The sequence below is a fragment of the Scyliorhinus torazame genome, chromosome 2, assembly GCF_047496885.1.
Source record: "Scyliorhinus torazame isolate Kashiwa2021f chromosome 2, sScyTor2.1, whole genome shotgun sequence".
In the NCBI taxonomy this organism is placed as follows: domain Eukaryota; kingdom Metazoa; phylum Chordata; class Chondrichthyes; order Carcharhiniformes; family Scyliorhinidae; genus Scyliorhinus; species Scyliorhinus torazame.
Window position 1 is genome coordinate 44,271,824 of NC_092708.1, and position 20,898 is coordinate 44,292,721.

General features: G+C 44.4%; 1 protein-coding gene across 1 annotated transcript in view; it reads left to right on the plus strand.

Moving 5' to 3' along the window:
• Positions 1-17,878, plus strand: part of LOC140387836 (protein mono-ADP-ribosyltransferase PARP14-like) — an 83,204-nt gene extending 65,326 nt beyond the window's left edge. Inside the window, exons 17-20 of the mRNA XM_072471031.1 lie at positions 1,641-2,552; positions 4,674-4,819; positions 11,947-12,121; positions 15,429-17,878. Of these exons, the coding sequence (XP_072327132.1) occupies positions 1,641-2,552; positions 4,674-4,819; positions 11,947-12,121; positions 15,429-15,730 (1,535 nt within the window). The 3' untranslated portion in view covers positions 15,731-17,878. The remainder of the gene's footprint in view (positions 1-1,640; positions 2,553-4,673; positions 4,820-11,946; positions 12,122-15,428) is intronic.
• Positions 17,879-20,898: the final 3,020 nt, after the last annotated feature.

Sequence of the window (20,898 nt, forward strand, 5' to 3'; positions counted from 1 at the left end):
AATCACGGGGCCTGTGTAACGTTCTCATTTGCTGTACTAATCAGTCTTGTCACAACAACAGTAGGAACAATTTGTGTTTAGATTCACACCTTTAACCTAGTAAAATGCCTCAATATGTTTCAAAGGAGCACTGCCAAGAAATGTTTTTTACACCAGCCCAAAGTGATATTAGGGCAGAAGACCGAAAGCTTGGTCAATAAATAGGTTTTAAGGGATGCCTTAAGGGAGGAAAGCGAGGTGAAAAGGTTTAGGGAAGAAATTCTACACTTTAGGGACCAGGCAACTGAAGGCACAGCCACCCATGGTGGAGTGATTAATATCGGGGAAGTTCACGAGGCGCAAATTGGAGGAGCATAGCTATCTTGAAGGGCTGGCGAATATTACAGAGATAGGGTAGGGCGAGGCCTTGGAGGGATTTGAACACAAGGCTGCGAATTTTAAAATCAAGGCATTGTTTAATTAAGAGCCATTGTAGGTTAGTGAGCACAGGGCGGGTAGCGGGACTTGGAACAATTTAGCACAGGGACAACAGAGTTTTAGATGGCTGCAAGTTTATGGAGGGCAGAAATGGGAAGCCTACCAGGGGTGCATTGGAATCAAGGACTGTGGATGAGGGTTTCTGCAACAGATGAGCTGAGGCAGAGCCATAGTCAGGTTATATTACTGTGGTGGAAATAGGCAGGTTTAGTAACGGTATGGTTATGTACCCAGAAACTTATCTTGGAGTCAATCATGGCACTACGACTGCAAGCAGTCTGATTCAATCTCAGATACAAGGGGCGTGATTCAGTGGACACAAATGAAAGTCCGCTTTTGGGGGTGTTTGGCGGGATTTTTCGCGATGGCTGCAGCAGCGAGATTCACCCCGCTATTCATCGGCACGTTGCCAGTTTTTTGGTCCTTGGGTAGTTTCTCTTCGCCGAGGCCACATTAGACAGCTGTCCTGCACTGGCGAGCTGATCTCCTCACAGATTGGGCAACATTTTGGAAGGTTGTCCCGATCTCTACACCCCTCTTTCAGCCCGTCTTTCAGAACCCCACCCCCCAACCTTTTTTGGGGCTCGCAAACACACCTCACCCCTGATCATATGGGCAAGGCCCCTCCAGAGCCCAACCCCTGGCACTGCCAACGTGGCACCTTGGCACTGCCAATCTAGCACCCTGACAATTTAGCACAGAACTTATTGAAGTTAGGAACTTAAGATCCTAACCCATATCAAAACTTAGCAGTATGTTATACTTTCCCCTTTTTTAAATATATAGGATGATGTTAGAGTGTTGTAGGTACACCGTAAAACACCTGCTACTAATATTTTGGTACTGGCAGTTAAATTGATGTCTGCTATATACTAGAAGTGACACCATTTAATGTAGTGAGTTCTTTTGCAGACATGTAGTTATTATATTGTCGAGCCCTGCAGATCTAATTCCGTCTGATTTAGAGAGCGGTTAGGATTGGTTCCTGGAAGCCTAACATCCAGCTTATTTACTTTGGCAGTCTCAGACTTCAAAGACTCATCATTTTAAAGTTTTATATTTTGTGTTTATTGTAATAATTCCAGTATAAATTTCTTTCTCTGCACTGCAGAATGTTAGCAGGAAGCCTGTGCTAAACACGTATTATCAATTTTATTTTTCAGCACAAACAGCTTTTTCAGCGAAGCCTGCACTTGCCTTCAATCCTGTGCCTGCCGTCAATCCTGTTCCTGCCGTCAATCCTGTGCCTGCCGTCAATCCTGTGCCTGCCGTCAATCCTGTGCCTGCCGTCAATCCTGCGCCTGCCGTCAATCCTGTGCCTGCCGTCAATCCTGTTCCTGCCGTCAATCCTGCGCCTGCCGTCAATCCTGTGCCTGCCGTCAATCCTGTGCCTGCCGTCAATCCTGTGCCTGCCGTCAATCTTGCCCCTACCATCAATTCTGTCCTTGCCGTCAAATTTCCTTCTATCCTCAAACGTTTCCTTGCTCCCAGACCTGTTCCTGCAGTCAAACCTGCTTATCCAATCATTCTGAGTGCAGCAAAGCTTTTCATTTGCATGGTTGAAGTGTATGGCATAACAAAGAACGACATTGCGAAGGCTCAGAAGCATGTTGAAGATCTAATTAAAGAAAAATGCCAGAGCAAAGCAATAAAAAATAAATATGCAGCCTGTTTCTCAGATGGCGAAAAAGAACAAATCTTAGATCTCTGCGAAAAACATCAATTGAGAGTCAAAATTGAGCAAGAGAAAATAACAATAGACGGACACAGTGCCGACATTCTGGAATCTGTTATTGAAGTGAATTCGATGTTCCAGGTTGTCAAAGGAAGAGAAGATAGAAAGCAGGAAGAGACTCAGATGAAGAGGTTTGTCCAGTGGGAGTTTGTGCACAATGGAGCAGTTCAACCTTATGATCAATCTTTAAACTGCGACCTTGAGAAAGCTTACAGGGATACAAAGAAAACCTTAGATTGTACAAAAAATGGGACAAAATGCACCATTGACTTTGGCAAGATGCAAGAAAGTGATTCGAAAGGAAATGTAATGGATATTAAGAGAAGACTTCTTGAAGGAGGTATATCAAAACAAATAGTTGTCTTTATAAAATAATTATTTGGGGAACCTGATGTACACACCATGCTGTAACTTTATAAATTACTTTAGATTATCCTTCAGTTTTCATTTTACATAGAAAGATACACAGAAAATAGAAGCAGGAGGAGGCCATTCAGCCCTTCGAACCTGCTCTGCCATTCATTATGATCATGGCTGATCATCAAGTTCGATACCCTGATTCTGCCTTCCCCTCATATCCCTTGATTCCTTCAGCCCCAAGAGCTATATCTAATTCTTTCTTGAAATTACACACGCTTTGGCCTCAACTACTTTCTGTGGGAGTTCCACAGATTCACCACTCTCTGGGTGAAGAAATTTCCCCTCACCTCAGTCCTAAAAGGTTTACCTTATCCTCAAACTATGACCTCAAATTCTGTAGTATTTTGAACAACAATGTGCTTCTCTTTTTGAACAAGACTGGTTAGAAGCCTCGAAGTCCTGATTTAGTTACTTCACTGCTGGAAGTCTGGTAGGCCCCAGCAAAAACCCATCCAAATTCTGTGCATAGGGTTAGTTGCATAAAAGATCAGGGATTAGCTCTATGGTTCTTCTTGCTCTCATGCCAAGGTAACCCCTCCACCCACCCCCTGGCACTTCATACCCCCCTTGCCCAGGTAATCTCTCTCATCCCTACGGAACCTCCTACCCCCCCATGCTGCAACCAACCCCGATGGTTCTTCTTGCTCCCATGCCAATGTAATCCCATCACCCAGACCCATGGCACCTCATACCACTTCATGCCGTTACCCAGCCCGGCACGGTGGCACAGTGGTTATCACTCTGCCTCACAGCGACAGGGACTTGGTTTTAATTCCAGCTTTGGGTGACTGTCTGTGTGGACTGCATGTTCTCCCTGTGTCTGCGTGGGTTTCCTCCGGGTGCTCCGGTTTCCTCCCACAGTACAAAGATGTGCAGGTTAGGTGGATTGGCCATGCTAAATTGTCCCTTAGTGCCCAGGAATGTGCAGTTGGGTGGGGTTACCGAGATAGGGTAGGGGAGTGGGCCGAGGGTCGATTCAGACTCGATGAGCCGAATGTCCTTCTGCACTATATTGATTCCATGATTCTATGTTACCTCACAATCACCCATGCTGAGGTATCCCGACATCCACCCCTTATGGCACCTCATAACTTCCATGCCAAGGAATTGCTCACCGCCTACCCTTATGGCACCTCATGGTCCCCATGCCAAAATAAGCCCTCCCTAAAAAAATACCCCGATGGTCTGAGAGCCCAGAAATCCATTAACCTTTTGAAACACCTGAACCCCAGAGAAAACATTGTTGTTCTTGACAACTTTAGCTCTCTTTTCTCGACTGTCAATTTCACGATGTTTGTTTACACAAGATTAAGAGGTTTCAAGTGCCTACAGTTTCAGCTATTGAAACTTTAATGGGTCTGGATGTTTAGCACTTTTATTGCCTTTTAGTAAAAAGGATTGTTAATAAATTTGAAAATTATCAATGAGTGACCTTTTCTAAAGATTCCTTTTTAACAAATGTTACTGGCACTATAGGGTTCATTGTAGGTGGTGGATGAATGGGCAAGAGCCTGCCATTGCTTGATTGAAGAGATAGTTTGATGATATGATCATTAAACTCCGAAGGTGGATGGGCAAAGACTTTCTTCATTCAAACTTACTGTACCTTCAGGATGGTTAGGTTCAGGACTGCAGGATTGAGATTGTGTACAGATTGCAAAAGCACAGTGATGCTGCTGTGTTCTGACCACAAAAATATCAGCATTGGAATGTGAGCAGTCAGGCTTAAATAATATAGACTGGAACATCAGAGCGATGTGGGAGAATTTGCTCAATCTGCAGGAGTCAGAAGGAAACCTAAAAGTGTTTTCTTCTTGTAAGTTTACACTTCGAAAGTTTAAATAATGCCCCGACTGTCTTCATCTCAGTAAGCAGAGCTAAGCAGGAAAGAATTGCCTTCACAGCACTGTTTTGCTTTAATGTTAGATGACAAGAATGTCGCGCACATCAAAATTAACCTTGTTTGCAAAGATTTACAAATGCAACGTTAAATTTTGACATTAACTTTTGGAACTGCATCTGTGTCTATTTAATGTTCCAGCCAAAGATGAATTCCCAACAAATTGGACCAACATGAAAAATGAAGAGGTTTTAATTGTTACTCTTCAGCCAAGTGCAACAGAATACAAAGAGCTAGCAGAGACATTCAAGAAATCCTGTCTGCCAAATATTATTGACATAGTCAAGGTATGCATGTTCAATAAAATCTGATTACATGTATTATTGCTTTTTCCTCAACTTTGTTCTTAAAGCATTCAAGTTTCTAACAAACATTGGGGGCGAGATTCTCTGGCCTCCCCACGGCAGCAGGAGGTGGCCCGCCATTGGCTGGCAACGGGATATTTCAGTCCCGACGCTGCCAATTGGACTTCCCATTGAATCCATCCCATGCTGCCGGGAAACCCATATGGCGGGGGTGTGCCATCGGTGGGGCAGTAAGATCCCGCTGGCGTGATAGCCGAAAGAACTCGCCCTAGGTGTTCGATGTAAGACATTTAAAAAATTTTAAAAACTGATGCTTAAGGTGCTTAAAATATAATTTGTCTTTTGGTTTGATATCCATTCATTTCTTCAGCTATAGTATATTAAAAGCTTATCCCTGGCACCAGTGGTGGCATCTGAAGTTTTTCACAGTCAACTCTTCAGCTTTGGTTTCGGGAAACTTGCCAGCTAGGGCGCAGAGGAATTTCATCAGGATGTTGCCTGGCTGGAGCGTTTCAGCTATGAACGAAAGCTGGTGAGGCTGGGATTGTTTTGCTTAGAGCTGAGAACAACAAAGAACAAAGAAAATTACAGCACAGGAACAGGCCTGCCCTTTCATATATCTGTCTAGATGCATCTTAAATGATGCTATCGTGCCCGCCTCTACCACCTCCGCTGGCAAAGCATTCCAGGCATCCACCACCCTCTGCGTAAAAAACTTTCCCTGCACATCTCCCTTAAACTTTCCCCCTCTCACCTTGAAATCGTGACCCCTTGTAATTGACACCCCCACTCTTGGAAAAAGCTTGTTGCTCTCCACCCTGTCCATACTTCTCATAATTTTGTAGACCTCAATCAGGCCCCCCCTCAACCTCCGTCTTTCCAATGAAAACAATCCTAATCTACTCAACCTTTCTTCATAGCAAGCACCCTCCATACCAGGCAACATCCTGGTGAACCTCCTCTGCACTCTCTATAAAGCATCCACATCCTTCTGGTAATGTGGCGACCAGAACTGCGCGCTGTTTCCAAAGGTGGCCTGACCAAAGTCCTATACAACTGAAACATGACCTGCCGACTCTTGTACTCAATACCCCGTCCGATGAAGGCAAGCATGCTGTATGCATTCTTGACCATTCTATCGACCTGCGTTGCCACCTTCAGGGTACAATGGACCTGAACTCCCAGATCTCTCTGTACATCAATTTTCCCCAGGACTCTTCCATTGACCGTATAGTCCGCTCTTGAATTGGATCTTCCAAAATGCATCACCTCACATTTGCCTGGATTGAACTCCATCTGCCATTTCTCCAATCTATCTATATTTTGCTGTATTCTCTGACGATCCCCCTCGCTATCTGGAACTCCACCAATCTTAGAATCATCTGCAAACTTGGTAATCAGACCATCTATACCTTCGTCGAGATCATTTATGTATATCACAAACAACAGTGGTCCGAGCACGGATCCCTGTGGAACACCACTAGTCACCTTTCTCCATTTTGAGGCACTCCCTTCCACCACTACTCTCTGTCTCCTGTTGCCCAGCCAGTTCTTTATCCATCTAGCTAGTACACCCTGAACCCCATACGACTTCACTTTTTCCATCAACCTGCCATGGGAAACTTTATCAAACGCCTTACTGAAGTCCATGTATATGACATCTACAGCCCTTTCCTCATCAAATAACTTTGTCACTTCCTCAAAGAATTCTATTAGATTTGTAAGACATGACCTTCCCTGCACAAAACCATGCTGCCTATCACTGATATGTCTATTTTCTTCCAAATGTGAATAGATCCAATCCCTCAGTATCTTCTCCAACAGTTTGCCTACCACTGATGTCAAGCTCACAGGTCTGTAATTCCCTGGATTATCCCTGCTACCCTTCTTAAACATAGGGACAACATTAGCAATTCTCCAGTCCTCCGGGACCTCACCCGTGCTCAAGGATGAAACAAAGATATCTGTTAAGGCCTCAGCTATTTCGTCCCTCACTTCTCTCAGTAACCTGGGATAGATCCCATCCGGACCTGGGGACTTGTCCATCTTAATACCTTTTAGAATACCCAAAACTTCCCCCTTCCTTATGCCGACTTTATCTAAAGTATTTAAACATCCACCCCTAGCCTCAAAATCCGTCATGTCCCTCTCCTTGGTGAATACCGATGCAAAGTACTCATTAAGAATCTCACCCATTTCCTCTGACTCCACGCATAAATTTCCTCTTTAGTCTTTGAGTGGGCCAATCCTTTCTCTAGTTACCCTCTTGCTCCTTATATACGAATACAAGTCTTTGGGATTTTCCTTAACCCTGTTAGCCAAAGATATTTCATGACCCCTTTTAGCCCTCTTTATTGCGCGTTTGAGATTTGTCCTACTTTCCCGATATTCCTCCAAAGCTTCATCAGATTTAAGTCGCCTAGATCTTATGTATGCTTCCTTTTTCATCTTAGCTAGTCTCAAAATTCCACCCGTCATCCATGGTTCCCTAATCTTGCCATTTCTATCCCTCATTTTCGCAGGGACATGTCTGTCCTGCACTCTAATCAACCTTTCCTTAAAAGGTTCCCACATTGCAAATGTGGATTTACCCTTAAACAGCTGATCCCAATCCACATTCCCTAGCTCCTGCCGAATTTTGTTATACTTGGCCTATCCCCAATTTAGCACTCTTCCTTTCGGACCACTCTCGTCTTTATCCATAAGTATTCTAAAACTTAGGGAATTGTGATCGCTATTCGCAAAGCAATCACCGACTGAAACTTCAACCACATGGCCGGGATCATTCCCCACTACCAGGTCCAGTATGGCCCCTTCCCGAGTTGGACAATTTATATACTGCTCTAAAAAAACTCTCCTGAATGCTCTTTACAAATTCTGCTCCATCTACGCCTCCAACACTACATGAGTCCCATTCAATGTTGGGGAAGTTAAAATCTCCCATCACGACCACCCTATTGCTCCTACATTTTTCTATTATCTGTCCACATATTTGTACCTCTACTTCACGCTCGTTTTTGGGAGGCCTGTAGTAAAGTCCCAACAATGTTACTGCACCCTTCCTATTTCTTAGCTCTACCCATATTGCCTCAGTGCTCGAATCTTCCATAGTGCCCTCCTTAATCACAGCTGTGATATAATCTCTGACCAGTAATGAAATGAAATGAAATGCAACCCCTCCACCCCTTTTACCTGGCCCTCTAGCCCTCCTGAAGCATCTATACCCTGGGATATTTAGTTGCCAATCTTGCCCTTCCCTCAACCAAGTCTCAGTAATACCAATAACATCATATTCCCAGGTACTAATCCAAGCCCCTAAATTCATCTGCCTTACCTGCTACACTTCTCGCATTAAAACAACTGCACCTCAGACCACCTGTCCCTTTGCGTTCATCATCTCTTCCCTGTCTACTCTTCCCCTTAGTCACAATGAGTTTATTATCTAGTACCTTACTGGCTTTAGTTGTTGCCTCTTTACTGACCTCTAACTTCCCAATCTGGTTCCCAACCCCCTGCCACATTAGTTTAAAACCTCCCCAACAGTGTGAGCAAAAATACCCCCTAGGACATTGGTCCCAGTCCTGCCCAGGTGTAGACCATCCGATTTGTAATGGTCCCACCGCCCCCAGAACCGGTTCCAATGTCCCAAAAATCTGAAGCCCTCCCTCCTGCACCATCTCTCAAGAATTCTGACTATTCTTGAATTTCTACTCTGACTGTCTCGTGGCACTGGTAGCAATCCTGAGATTACTACCTTTGAGGTCCTACTTTTGAACTTATCTCCTAACTCCCTAAATTCTGATTGTAGGACCTCATCCCATTTTTAACAAATATCGTTGGTGCCTGTATGCACCACGACAACTGGCTGTTCACCCTCCCCCTTCAGTATGTCCTGCTGCCGATCTGAGACATCCCTGACCCGAGCACCCGAGAATCAACATACCATTCGGGAGTCTCTTTTTCAACCACAGAAATGCCTGTCTACTCCCCTTACGATTGAATCCCCTATGACCATAGCCCTGCCAGTCTTTTTTCCGCCCTTCTGTGCTGCAGAGCCAGCCACGGTGCCGTGAGCCTGGCTACTACTGCCTTCCCCTGTTGAGTCATCTCCCCCAACAGTATCCAAAACGGTATACCTGTTTTGGAGGGAGATGGCCACAGGGTACACCTGCACTGCCTTCCTGTTCTTTCTCTGCCTTTATGTCACCCATTCCCTGTCTCCCTCACCAATCCTAATCTGCGGTGTGACCAACTCACTGAACGTGCTATCCACGACCTCCTCAGCATCGCGGATGCTCCAAAGTGCGTCCATCCGCATCTCCAGAGTCGTCATGCGGTCTAACAGGCCGCGTTCCTGAACTCCTACATTGAGCACGAGGAGCATAACATGGGTCTGGGATCTCCTGCCATTTTTACACTTTACCTTAACTGATTACAAATATAATATCAAATAATGAATAAGTGAAAGGAATAAAGATTTTACTTACCAATCACAATACTTGCCAACACACGAAGAGTTACATTTCTCCCAGCTATTGGGATGTTCACCCACCCATTGGAGGGTGAACTGCCAGAGAAGGCCGAGGGTGTGACCTGATTGAGGTGTACAAAATTACAAGAGACATACGAATGGATAGGAAGAAATGGTCCCCTTAGTGGATTGGTCAATAACCAGGGGACATAGATTAAAGGTTAGGAACAGGAGATTTAGAGGGATTTGAGAAAAAATATTTTTTACCCAGAGGGTGGTGGGAAGCTGAAGCCCACTGCCTAAAACAATGGTCGAACCCTTGCAACATTTAAGAAGCATTTGGATGAACACTTAAAATGTCATAGCTACAAGACTACGGACGAAGTGCTGGATAACGGGAATAGAATAGTTAGGTGCTTGATGAGCATTGCAGACATGGCGGGTTGAAGGGCCTCTGTTTGTGCTGTAAAACTATGACTCTTCAAAGTGAGAGGAGGGACTGCTGGATCAGGAAGCAGTGGCATTGTGGTATTTGTGGTGATTTGCCTGTGCACAGTTTTGTATATAGTTGCCTGTCAATGTATATGGTTATCAATGCGACCTCCAACCAGCTGGTGGTGATAGAGATCTACCATGTAACTCGAAATATCCAGCAGTTGGTTGTAAGTTGCACAAGAGGATAATCGCACTAGGGGAATTCACTGAATTCATTTATTCATCACTGTTTGTGTCACAATTCGTTAGTTATCCTTCCTTGTGTTCATCTTGTTAATAAACCATCTTACTAGTCAAAGAACTCGATGTTCTGTATGCATTTGTATTACGGCCATAACAAAGAACATAACAGTATTGTCATTAGACTAGTAATTCAGAGACCCAGGGTAATGCTATTGGGACGAGGATTGAATCTCACCACAGCAGATGGTGAAATTTGAATTCAATGAAATCTGCAATTAAAACATTGTAAAAACCTGTCTGGTTCACTAGTGTCCTTTAGGGAAGGAAAGCTTTCATCCTTACCTGATCTGGCCTACATGTGACTTCAGACCCCCAGCAATGTGGTTGACACTTAAATGCCACTCAGTTCAAGGGCAATTAGGAATGGGCAGCAAATGTTGGCCCAGAAGGTGTCACACATGTCTCCGTGTCAGACACAGGGAGAACATGCTGACTCCACAAAGACAGTGACCCAAGCTGGAATCGAACCTGGGACCCTGGCGCTGTGAAGCAACAGTGCTGCCAGGATCCACTCTCTCACACCAGACACTCCAGGATCCACTCTCACATCCCTGGACACTCCTGGATTCACTCTTTCGCACCCCAGAAACTCCTGGATTCACTCTCTCACTTCAGTAATGAAGATAGGTTGGAGAAGTTGGGACAGTTTTCCTCAGAAAAAGTTTGAGAAGAAATTTGATCGAGGTATTCATAATCACGGGGGACCTGGACTGAATAGATAGGGGGAAATATTTCCCACTGGTGAAAGGATTGAGAATGAGAGGGCACAGATTTAAAGTAATCAGTAAATGAAACAGAAGTGAAATGAAGAGAAACTTTTTCACACAGAAAGTGGTTCGGTTTTGGAATGCACTGCTCGAGAGTGTGATGGAGGCTGGTCCAATTGAAGCATTCAGAAAGGTATTAGACTGTTCTCTGAAAAGGAAGAACGGGCAGGGTTACAGGGACACTATGTGATTATAGCATTCTCTGTGTTGCTCATTTGGAGAGCTGGAACGACAATGGGCCAAATGATCTCCTTCTGTGATTCCATGCCGCTGTGATGATCTTGTTGAATTGCTAAGCATGCTCGACAGACCAAATGGCCTACTTGAGATTCTCTTTATTCCGTTAAACCAGTAAAATGCAAATAGAACCCCAAAAAATGCTGCATCAGGAATCTCGTTCTGCAGACCTTTCAGTATCAAAAACACAGAGTCTTACCTTTCCCATCTGTGCTTTCTTGTAGAATTTCATCAGACATCTTCTCCAAATCCGACCTCCGAGAACAGCTCTTCCCCTCTCCTGGAAGGTTGCTCCACTTGAGCTTGGGAATGAATCCCAATTGAACTCAGTTGTATCCCATTGTCAAATCCGTAGCACAGTGGTTAGCACTGTTGCTTCACAGCGCTAGGGACCTGGGTTCAATTCCCGGCTTGGGTCACTGTCTGTGCGGAGTCTGCACCTTCTCCCCGTGTCTGCGTGGGTTTCCTCCGGGTTCTCCAGTTACCTCCCCCAAGTCCGAAAAGATGTGCTTGTTAGGTGAATTGGACATTCTGAATTCTCTCTCAGTGTACCCGAACAGGATTAGATATTTTCACAGTAATTTCATTACAGTGTTCATGTAAGCCTACTTGTGACAATAAAGATTGTTATTATTATTAAATGTAGCTGGAGTCAGATACAGAGTAAAACCACGTTTGACACGAATAAAGATTATTATTATTAAAAATCCCATTCTGACTGATGGATTCAAGCTCGGTTCAAAATTTCAAGCCCAAGATGTTTGTTTGTGGAATAATGTTCAGTCAGATTTAATAATATTCCATCCGGAATATATTTTATTAAATAATGTTAGCTTCAATTGTTCACCTATTTCTTTTTACTTTAGAATCTAATAGTGTATACTTTTCTCGTCTAGATTGAAAGGATTCAGAATTGCAAGCTTTGGCGAAGTTATTCTGTCCACAAAGAAGCTGCAGAAAGAAAAAACCCTGGGCTAAATGTTGAGCAGGTCCTTTATCATGGGACTACAATGGACATTTCTAAAAAAGTGAACAAAACTGGCTTCAACCGAAGCTTCTGCGGGAGAAATGGTAAGTACCTGAGAAATATGTTGACCAAAACTCTGCTGGAATATTCAAGCCACAAACAGTCTGACAAAGAACTGGGATCAATTCAAATTAACAAATTAAGCAGCTGCCTGTTCTGAGTTTATGTGAAGAATTTTTAAGGTGGCAAATTCAGGTGCCGATCAGATGGGGAAAATGGCACCATAAACTGCTCAAGGTTAACTGTAAGTGGCTACGTTATACGGCACAGGAATATATACAGGCAGACATGTCAACATTGGAGATAATCCAGAGGTTTCAGAACGATGATGCCAGTTATTGGAAGCTCTAGGCATGAGGGGAGATTTGAGAGAGTCTTGGGAATCACTGCTTGAAAGGATTTGAAAGGCAATAGCATTACAAGGCTACAGACCAAGTGCTGGAAAAGGGCATTAGAATAGATAGGTTGTTGATGGCCACGTAGACACGATGGGCCGAAGGGCCTTTTTCTGTGCTATAAAGCTTTATGTCTCTGTGTGTCCATGAGATGTTGGAACTATTTCCACTGGAGCCGTGAGAGATGAGGGAATTCATACAGGTTTCCCACAATGGGAAACCATAATGGCTGGCTGTGTGAACGGAGAATCTCACTGCCGGTAGGGGCGCGCCACGCCGAAAAACGGGGCTGAGAATCCCGCCCCAGATTTGTTTCAAGGTGGTTGTGTTGGAAGAGTAATGGCTGTGAATAAAACTCTGATACAAAAGCAATGCGGAAATTCTGGAAATCTGAAATAAATATCAGGATATTCCGCCCTTCCGCAACAGGGTTTCCCATGGTAAATGCGGTGAGCTGTTGGTTACTGCCTTCTGAAATGTTCAAGGGCAATTAGGGATGGATAACTGGCCTTGCCAGTGATGTCCGCAACCCATCAAAGAATGCAAAAAAATCTCTTGCCTGGGATTTTCAAGTTGCAATTTTTCTATTTGCAGTCCTTAGAATTGTCACGTTTTCAGAAGGTGCAATAGATCAGTTTGCCTTTCTAAGCAATCTAAGGCAGGAACTGAAGAATTTAGATTGGGGGTGAATGTTTGAGGGTAAATCAACATCTGACCTGTGGGAGCCTTTCAAATGTTAGTTGATTAGAATTCTGGACCAGCATGTTACTGTGTGGATGGAGGACAAGTATACAAGTTTCGGGAATGTTTGATAACGAGCGATACTGTGAGCTCAGTCAAAAAGAAAAAGGAAGCATTTGTAAGGTCTAGAAAGCTGAGAACAAACAAAGCCCTTGAAGAATATAAAGAAAGTAGGAAGGAGCTTAAGCAAGGTGTCAGGAGGGCTAAAAGGGGTCAAGAAATGTCCTTAGAAAACAGCATTAAGGAGAATCCCAAAGCATTTTATTTGTATATAAAGAGCAAGAGGGTAGCCAGGGCAAGGACAGAGGAGGGAATCTATGCATGGAGCTAGAAGAAATGGGTGAGGTACTAAATGAGTGCTTTACATCAGTATTCACCGAAGAGAAGGGCTTGGTGGATGATGAGTCTAGGGAAGGGTGTGTAGATAGTCCGGGTCATGTCAATATCAAAAAGGACGAGGTATTGGGTGTCTTAAAAAGCATTAAGGCAGATAAGCCCCCAGGGCCTGATGGGATATATCCCAGAATACTGAGGGAGGGAAGGGAAGAAATTGCTGGGGGCCTTGACAGACATCTTTGTATTCTCATTGGCTACAGGTGAGGTCTCAGAGAATTGGAGAATAGCCAATGTTGTTCCTTTGTTTAAGAAGAGTAGCAGGGATAATCCAGGAAATTATAGGCCGGTGGGCCTTATGTCAGTGGCAGGGAAATTATTGGAGAAGATTCTGAGGGATAGGACTTACTCACAAAATGACTTATAAGTGATGGGCAGCATGGTTTCACTAACTTGATTGAGTTTTGAGGAAGTGACAAAAATGATTGATGAAGGAAGGGCTGTGGATGTTGTCCACGTAGACTTCAGAAAACCCTTTGACAAAGTCCCTCATGGCAGACTGGTACAAAAGGTGAAGGTACACAGGATTCCTGTAAGAACACTATTCACGATGCCCTATGTTGCTCTTGCTCATGTATTTGCTTTGTTTGGCCCCTTGTTCTGCACTGTAACCAAACACTGTTTGTCGATGTACCATTTGTCAATGTACTCTGTTGATTCTTCTTTTTGTCTACTATGTACGTATTGTGTACGTTCCCTCGGCCGCAGAAAATTACTTTTCCCTGTACTTCGGTACATGTGACAGTAAATCAAATCAAATCAAAAAAAATCAAAAAAATCAAATCACAGGTGAGCTGGCAAGATGGATACAGAAGTGGCTAGGTCATAGAAGACAGAGGGAAGCGGTGAAAGGGTGATTTTCTGAATGGAAGGCTGTGACTAATGGTGTTCCGCAGGGATCAGTGCTGGGACCTTTGTTGTTCATAGTATATACAAATGATTTAGAGGAAAATGTAGCTGGTCTGATTAGTAAGTTTGCGGACAATTCAAAGATTGGAGGAGTTGCAGATAGTGAAGAGGATTGGCAGAGGATACAGAAGGATATAGATCGTTTGGTGACTTGGGCGGAGAGATGGCAGATGGAGTTTAATCCAGGCAAATGTGAGGTAATGCATTTTGGAACGTCTAATACAGGTGGGAATTATACAGTAAATGCCTTCATCGATCGGGACATTGAGTATAAAGATTGGCAAGTCATGCTGCAGCTGTACAGAACCTTAATTCGCCCACATTTGAAATATTGCGTACATTTTTTCATCGCCACACTACCAGAAGGATGTGGAGGTTTTGGAGAGGGTATAGAAGAGTTTTACCAGGATGTTGCCTGATCTGGAGGGCATTAGCTATGAGAAGAGGTTGGATAAACTCAAATTGTTTTCATTGGAACGACAGAGGTTGAAGGGTGACCTGATCGAGGTTTACAAAATTATGAGTGGCATGGACAGAGTGCACAGTCAGACACTTTTTCCCAGGGTGGAAATGTCAGTTACTAGGGGACATAGCTTTCAGGTGCGAGGAAGAAAATTTAGAGGAGATGTGCGAGGCAAGTTTTTTACATCGAGGGTGGTGAGTGCCTGGAATGCACTGCTGGGGAAGGTGGTGGAAGCAGATATGATAGTGACGTTTAAGAGGCATCTTGATGAATGCATGAATAGAATGGCAATAGAGGGATACGGACCCCAGAAGTTCAGAAAGTTTTATTTTAGACAGGCATCATGATTGGCGCAGGCTTGGAGGGCCAAAGGGTCTGTTCTTGTGCTGTACTATTTTTTGTTCTTTGTACTAAGCAATTCTCTAGTAATATACCTTTCATGCTTCTTAGCCACTTCCTATGGAAAAGGAACTTACTTTGCCTTGAATGCCTCCTATTCATGTAAGAAGATATACTCCAACCCTGATTCTAATGGATGCCAACACATTTATCACGCTCGAGTGATTACTGCGACACGATGCAGAGGACAAAAAGATATGCTGGAACCAACACCAGTGAATGCACAAAATGACCCAACAGACCTGTGCGACTGTGCAGTGGATAATTTAACTCATCCCACTATTTTTGTTGTTTTTTGCGATTCTGGAGCATACCCAGAGTACTTAATAAGCTTCAAAACAAAGACAGCATGAGTCTGAAGCAACCTGTCCAGCCACCATGGTTTCACTGAAACCTCTTTGAATTTCAGTAATATGTCTGGTAAATCCAGCATTTTACAAGTTGCAGCTTATGCTTTGAGGATCTGTTCTGGATACTGTCATGTTTCTGATTGCCAGTGGGCACTCTTTCCAAACCTAACGTGAAACAGCATAACCGTAAAAGACAAAAAAAAGTGTCTTGTTTCTTCATCATAAATTATCTTCCAGGATCTTGATTGAGTGGGTGGGCAAGCATTTTCAGGGACCCACAGAAATGCCCCCCCCCCCAAAAAAAAACAAGTGGTAGTCAGGGATGGGAAGGGAATGAGTAAAATCCGCGATCTGTTGAGTGGGTTTGGATCAGCCAGGGGAGACCCCAGGTATCCTTAGCAGGGCCAGGTGGAGCACTGTTGATTCACTTGGCCCACCAGTAACTTTGAGAATGTCAAACCAAAGTAAAGACAGCTGGCCCCCTGCGGCCGGGATTCTATCTGCTGCCAGTGAGCTCAAGACCGTGCGGCCTTCAGTCAGGCCTGTAGTTAGAATAGTACACACCATCCAACAATGTTATCAGCATGTGAATAAGCCATTGAAGTTTGGCTTCTGCTCCACTGGAGCAGTCACCTTCCTGAGCCTTAATTCCAGGAAATTTAGATGGATTGGAACATCAGGTGCAATAAACACGTGACCGACATTAAAACCTCTAAAGTGTTCTCATTGTTGCTGTTTTAAATAGATTAATGAACATATAGATTTGAAATTACAGTTTAGTCTACATTGTCTGCAGTTAGAGGGGTAATTTTCTGTCTTCCTCGGAATCAGGGCGTTAAAATTGAATTTTGCATGCTGCTCCCATGTAAAGTGAATCTGGAGTCAGACACAGAGTAAAACCAAGTTTGATTTGTCCCAGAAACATGCCTTCACTGAAGTCCTCAGTGATCTCTTGCCCACCCATCACACGAGTGTGAATTATTCCCTATTTCCTACACCAGCAACCTACACTGAGTGAGAATGTCACTCTCCTAACAATTTGAATGAAACCAGGAGGCTTGGTGGCTCTAGACCTGCCTCTGTTACGTTTGAACCTGTCCAATCGTGGATCACGGAGTCAATATCATCGCCAAAGTAAGGAGACGTGTTGGGCTGGATACAAAATAATGAGATGACAGAGCAGTTGATCACTCACTCCTCCCATTACAAGTTTGAAAATGTATCCTGCCCTTATCTGACCTCAAGTCCATTCCATAATTCTAAGCGTCTATACACAGAAATTGGATTTATATACTTGCTCAATGAATCATGGCATCTCTGGATGTTGGCATGAGACCTAATTTACACGAGGCTCCTGCCAATGGATGTCCTGTTACCAAAGTGACACAACCCATTCGAATAAGGAAATACAGCCAAAGACATTATAAGAAGGAACAGAAACACCAGCTTGAGGAATTAAACCAGTTACGTTTCCACAATTGTCCTTTTGGATACAAACTATTTCGGAATATTTTTCAAGTATTATGGGTAAAACTATTTTGCTGGATGACGTGATTGCTTTACTGTTAAATTAACTTCTTGCGCCTATCCATATTTTGAACTAAAATAAACATATTATTCTAATGTGCAATCGGTAGTGGTGGGAAGTTGTCATTGTAAATATCATCATCAACGATTTTGTTCATGTGCATTTAATTTAATAAAACACAAATCCACATATTGTTTGACCTGTCTTGGTTGCTTTGCTTCCTCATTGCTCTACAGGGTGCGTCTTGGGCGCCTTCACAGATGGAAATCATTTACACATCATTGGTTTGATGTGAACATCCATATTTTATTCTATTGGTATTGCTGTAAAAAAAACTTTGAAACCGTTATATCTTGTTGAATGAGGAGTAACTGTTTTTTTAACAGTGTACTAAATGATAATTACTGTTAAAATCCTCGGCCATGAAAAACAAATTTATTAATTGTAGAATGTCAAATTCTTTATTATGTGCCAAAAATCCACCAATTTCTTAAAATAGCAAACTCCTTTTTACATCTCTGTTCATTTCCGTTTCTACCTTAATCCCATGTGCATATCCCATATCTTTATGTCAGTTCCTATTGAATTGTAAAAAGTGAACAATAAAACCTTGTTACTTCCTGGTTTGCTGTCTATAAGAATTCTTCAATGTAATTGGCTGCTTACCATGCTTGATGGCATCACTGTTGCTGGATGCCAGAGACCCTCTGTAACTGACACAACAGTTAAACTACATTGGAAAAGGTGAAAATCACACCACAAAGATCATTAGATGTTTACGGGCAGCTTTCTTCAGGGTCAACATCAAAAACAATCAATTTACTGCTGGCTGTAAAATCCATTATTGTCAGTTTTCATAGCAACATGGAAGCTCACATATTTTGCAGTATTTATATCATCAGATATTCAATATATCTCCCAACAACAGATCCAGCTCACATTGTAAACAGTGTCGAACATAAATTAAGCTATGTCTTTCTTAACTGAAAATGTTAAAGTGACTCGCTCTGCCCCTGTAATGGGCCTTTCACTGATCCCTTCTCTCAGAGCCCCTGATTATCTGTCTACTTTATCTCATGTGCCTTGACCATCATTACTGATGCGGTTAGGTTGCTGAGGATATTGGGGCTTGATATCAAAATGAGAGAGAAATTCTATTTTCGAAATGCAGCATGCGGATTAGGAAATATAGTCCAGTCCAACTGAGTATACACAAAATAATAATAATCTTTATTGTCACAAGTAGGCTTACATCAACACTGCAATGAAGTTACTTTGAAAATCCCCTAGTCGCCACATACTGGCGTCTGTTCGGGTACACAGAGGGAGAATTCAAAATGTCCAAATTACCTAACAGCACATCTTTCGGAACTTGTGGGAGGAAACCAGAACACCCGGAGGAAACCCACCCAGACACGGGGAGAATGTGCAGACTCCGCACAGACAGTGACCCAGCAGGGAATCAAACCTGGGATCCTGGAGCTGTGAAGCAACAGTGCTACCCACTGTGCTACAGTAGGAAAGCTAGTAGAATGTTATTGTGAGGGGAATTGAATACTAAAGTAGGGAGGTTATGATTCAGTTATACAGGACATTGGCGAGATCACATCTGGAGCACTGTGTACAGTATTGCTCTCATTTAAGGAATGATGCAAATGTGTTGGAAGCAGTTCAGAGAAGTGTCATAATATACATCAGTATATCATGGTGCAGACACACTCTGATGGACACACTGTGGGACCAATCAACACACAACACCGCAGCCAATCACCAGTGAGAGCACACGCACCGTAAAGACAGGGGGCATCAGCTAGCTAGGAGGACAGAGCTCACAGCCTGCAACACAGACATTCACCATGTGCCGAGTGCACCGACTGGTTAGGACAAGGCAAAGGTCTTTAGTTAAAGCTAGTATTGTATTAACCCACAGTCTGAGTATGTTTAAACAGTTAATAATTCAATAAAATAGAGTTGCACTATTTCAAGTGTTGGTGACCTGTATGTGATCCAGAACACCCAACACATCATGATACCAGGTGTGGTGGGATATTAGCACTTCTTAGACCTACCTGCAAGTGATCTGCCTTCCGCCAGCATTCCGTCATCCTGCAACATGGACAACATCAGCCCGCCGCCGCTCCGCATCGCCGGCAACCTCGGGGCCAACTGGTAGATTTTGAAACAGCGCTTCCAGCTCTTCCTCGAAGCCACGGACAGGGAGGGCGCCTCGGACACCAGAAAGATTGCTCTTCTCCTCTCCACGGCCGGGGACCATGCTATCCACATTTTCAACTCTCTCACCTTTGCAGATGACGAAGATAGACGAAGTTCAAGGTGGTCCTCCTCAAGTTTGACACTCACTGCAGCGTAGAGGTGAATGAAAGTTTCGAACGCTACGTGTTCCAGCAGCGTTTGCAGGGTAAGGATGAACCTTTCGAATCCTTTCTCACGCACCTCCGCATCCTTGCGCAATCTTGCAGCTACGGGCCCACCTCCGATTCCATGATACGCAACCAGATCGTTTTCGGTGTTCAGTCGGACCCCCTACACCAGCAGCTCCTCAAAGTAAAGCAACTCACCCTAGCGACCGCCATCGAGACCTGTGTCTGACATGAAAACACCACGAGTCGGTATTCCCATATACAAGCGGCTGAAACGGCGCGGCAAGGCCCCCACGAGGCGGAACGGGTCCAAGTGATTGAGCACCCCCAGGGCCTCAGCCTGGATGAGGGGAGCATTTCGCACGCTTTTTGCGGACACCCGCGCTTGTATGCACCAAATGAGGGGACGGCGACGTTGAGGAACATAATGCGCAGGCGCGCACCACGCACGACCGCACCGCGCATGCGCGGTGGCACAACAAACGTGCTGACGTCACGACGTGCGGCAACTGTGGCTCCACCCACATAAAGCGGCAATGCCCCGCAAAATCTCAACAATGCCGACGATGTGGAAGACTTGGCCACTATGCTGCCTTCTGTCGAGCAGCTCAGCCTGCCTATTCATATCGCTTCAGCCAGCCTCGCAGGAATGTTCGGGCAATTCAACTCACGGTCACCGAGTCCGATGCGGACCTCCCACACAGCAGTGACACCGAGGACGTGAAGGCGCCTTTTTGAGTCGGTGTCGTAACGAAAAACAGGTTGTGACCGAAACAAAGACACCAGCCGCTGTCGGTATACAACATCGATCCAGACGATGAGTGGTGTGCCACCCTGACGGTCAACCGGTCCCAAATACGATTCCGCCTGGACACTGGTGCCTCCGCCAATCTCATGGCGTAGTCTGCTTTCCAAAGCCTGCCAGCTATTGGACTACAATGGCAACATCATTCCTGCTACCGGCTCGTGCCAACTTGAAGTGACGCACAAGTCACGGAAAGCCATCCTTTCGAGATCGTGGGCTCCTCAAAGGACTCCCTGCTTGGCGCACAGGCATGCAAGCTGCTGAACCTCATTCAAAGAGTTCACTCGGTCTCGCCTGATGACACGTCTGCCTTCCAGGACGCTGACTTCAGGGCGCAACTCGACGCCATCATCGACCAGCACTGCGACGTCTTCGAAGGCATGGGCACGCACCCATATACGTACAAGATCCTACTCAAACAGAACGCCACGCCTGTGGTGCGTGCACCTCGCAGAGT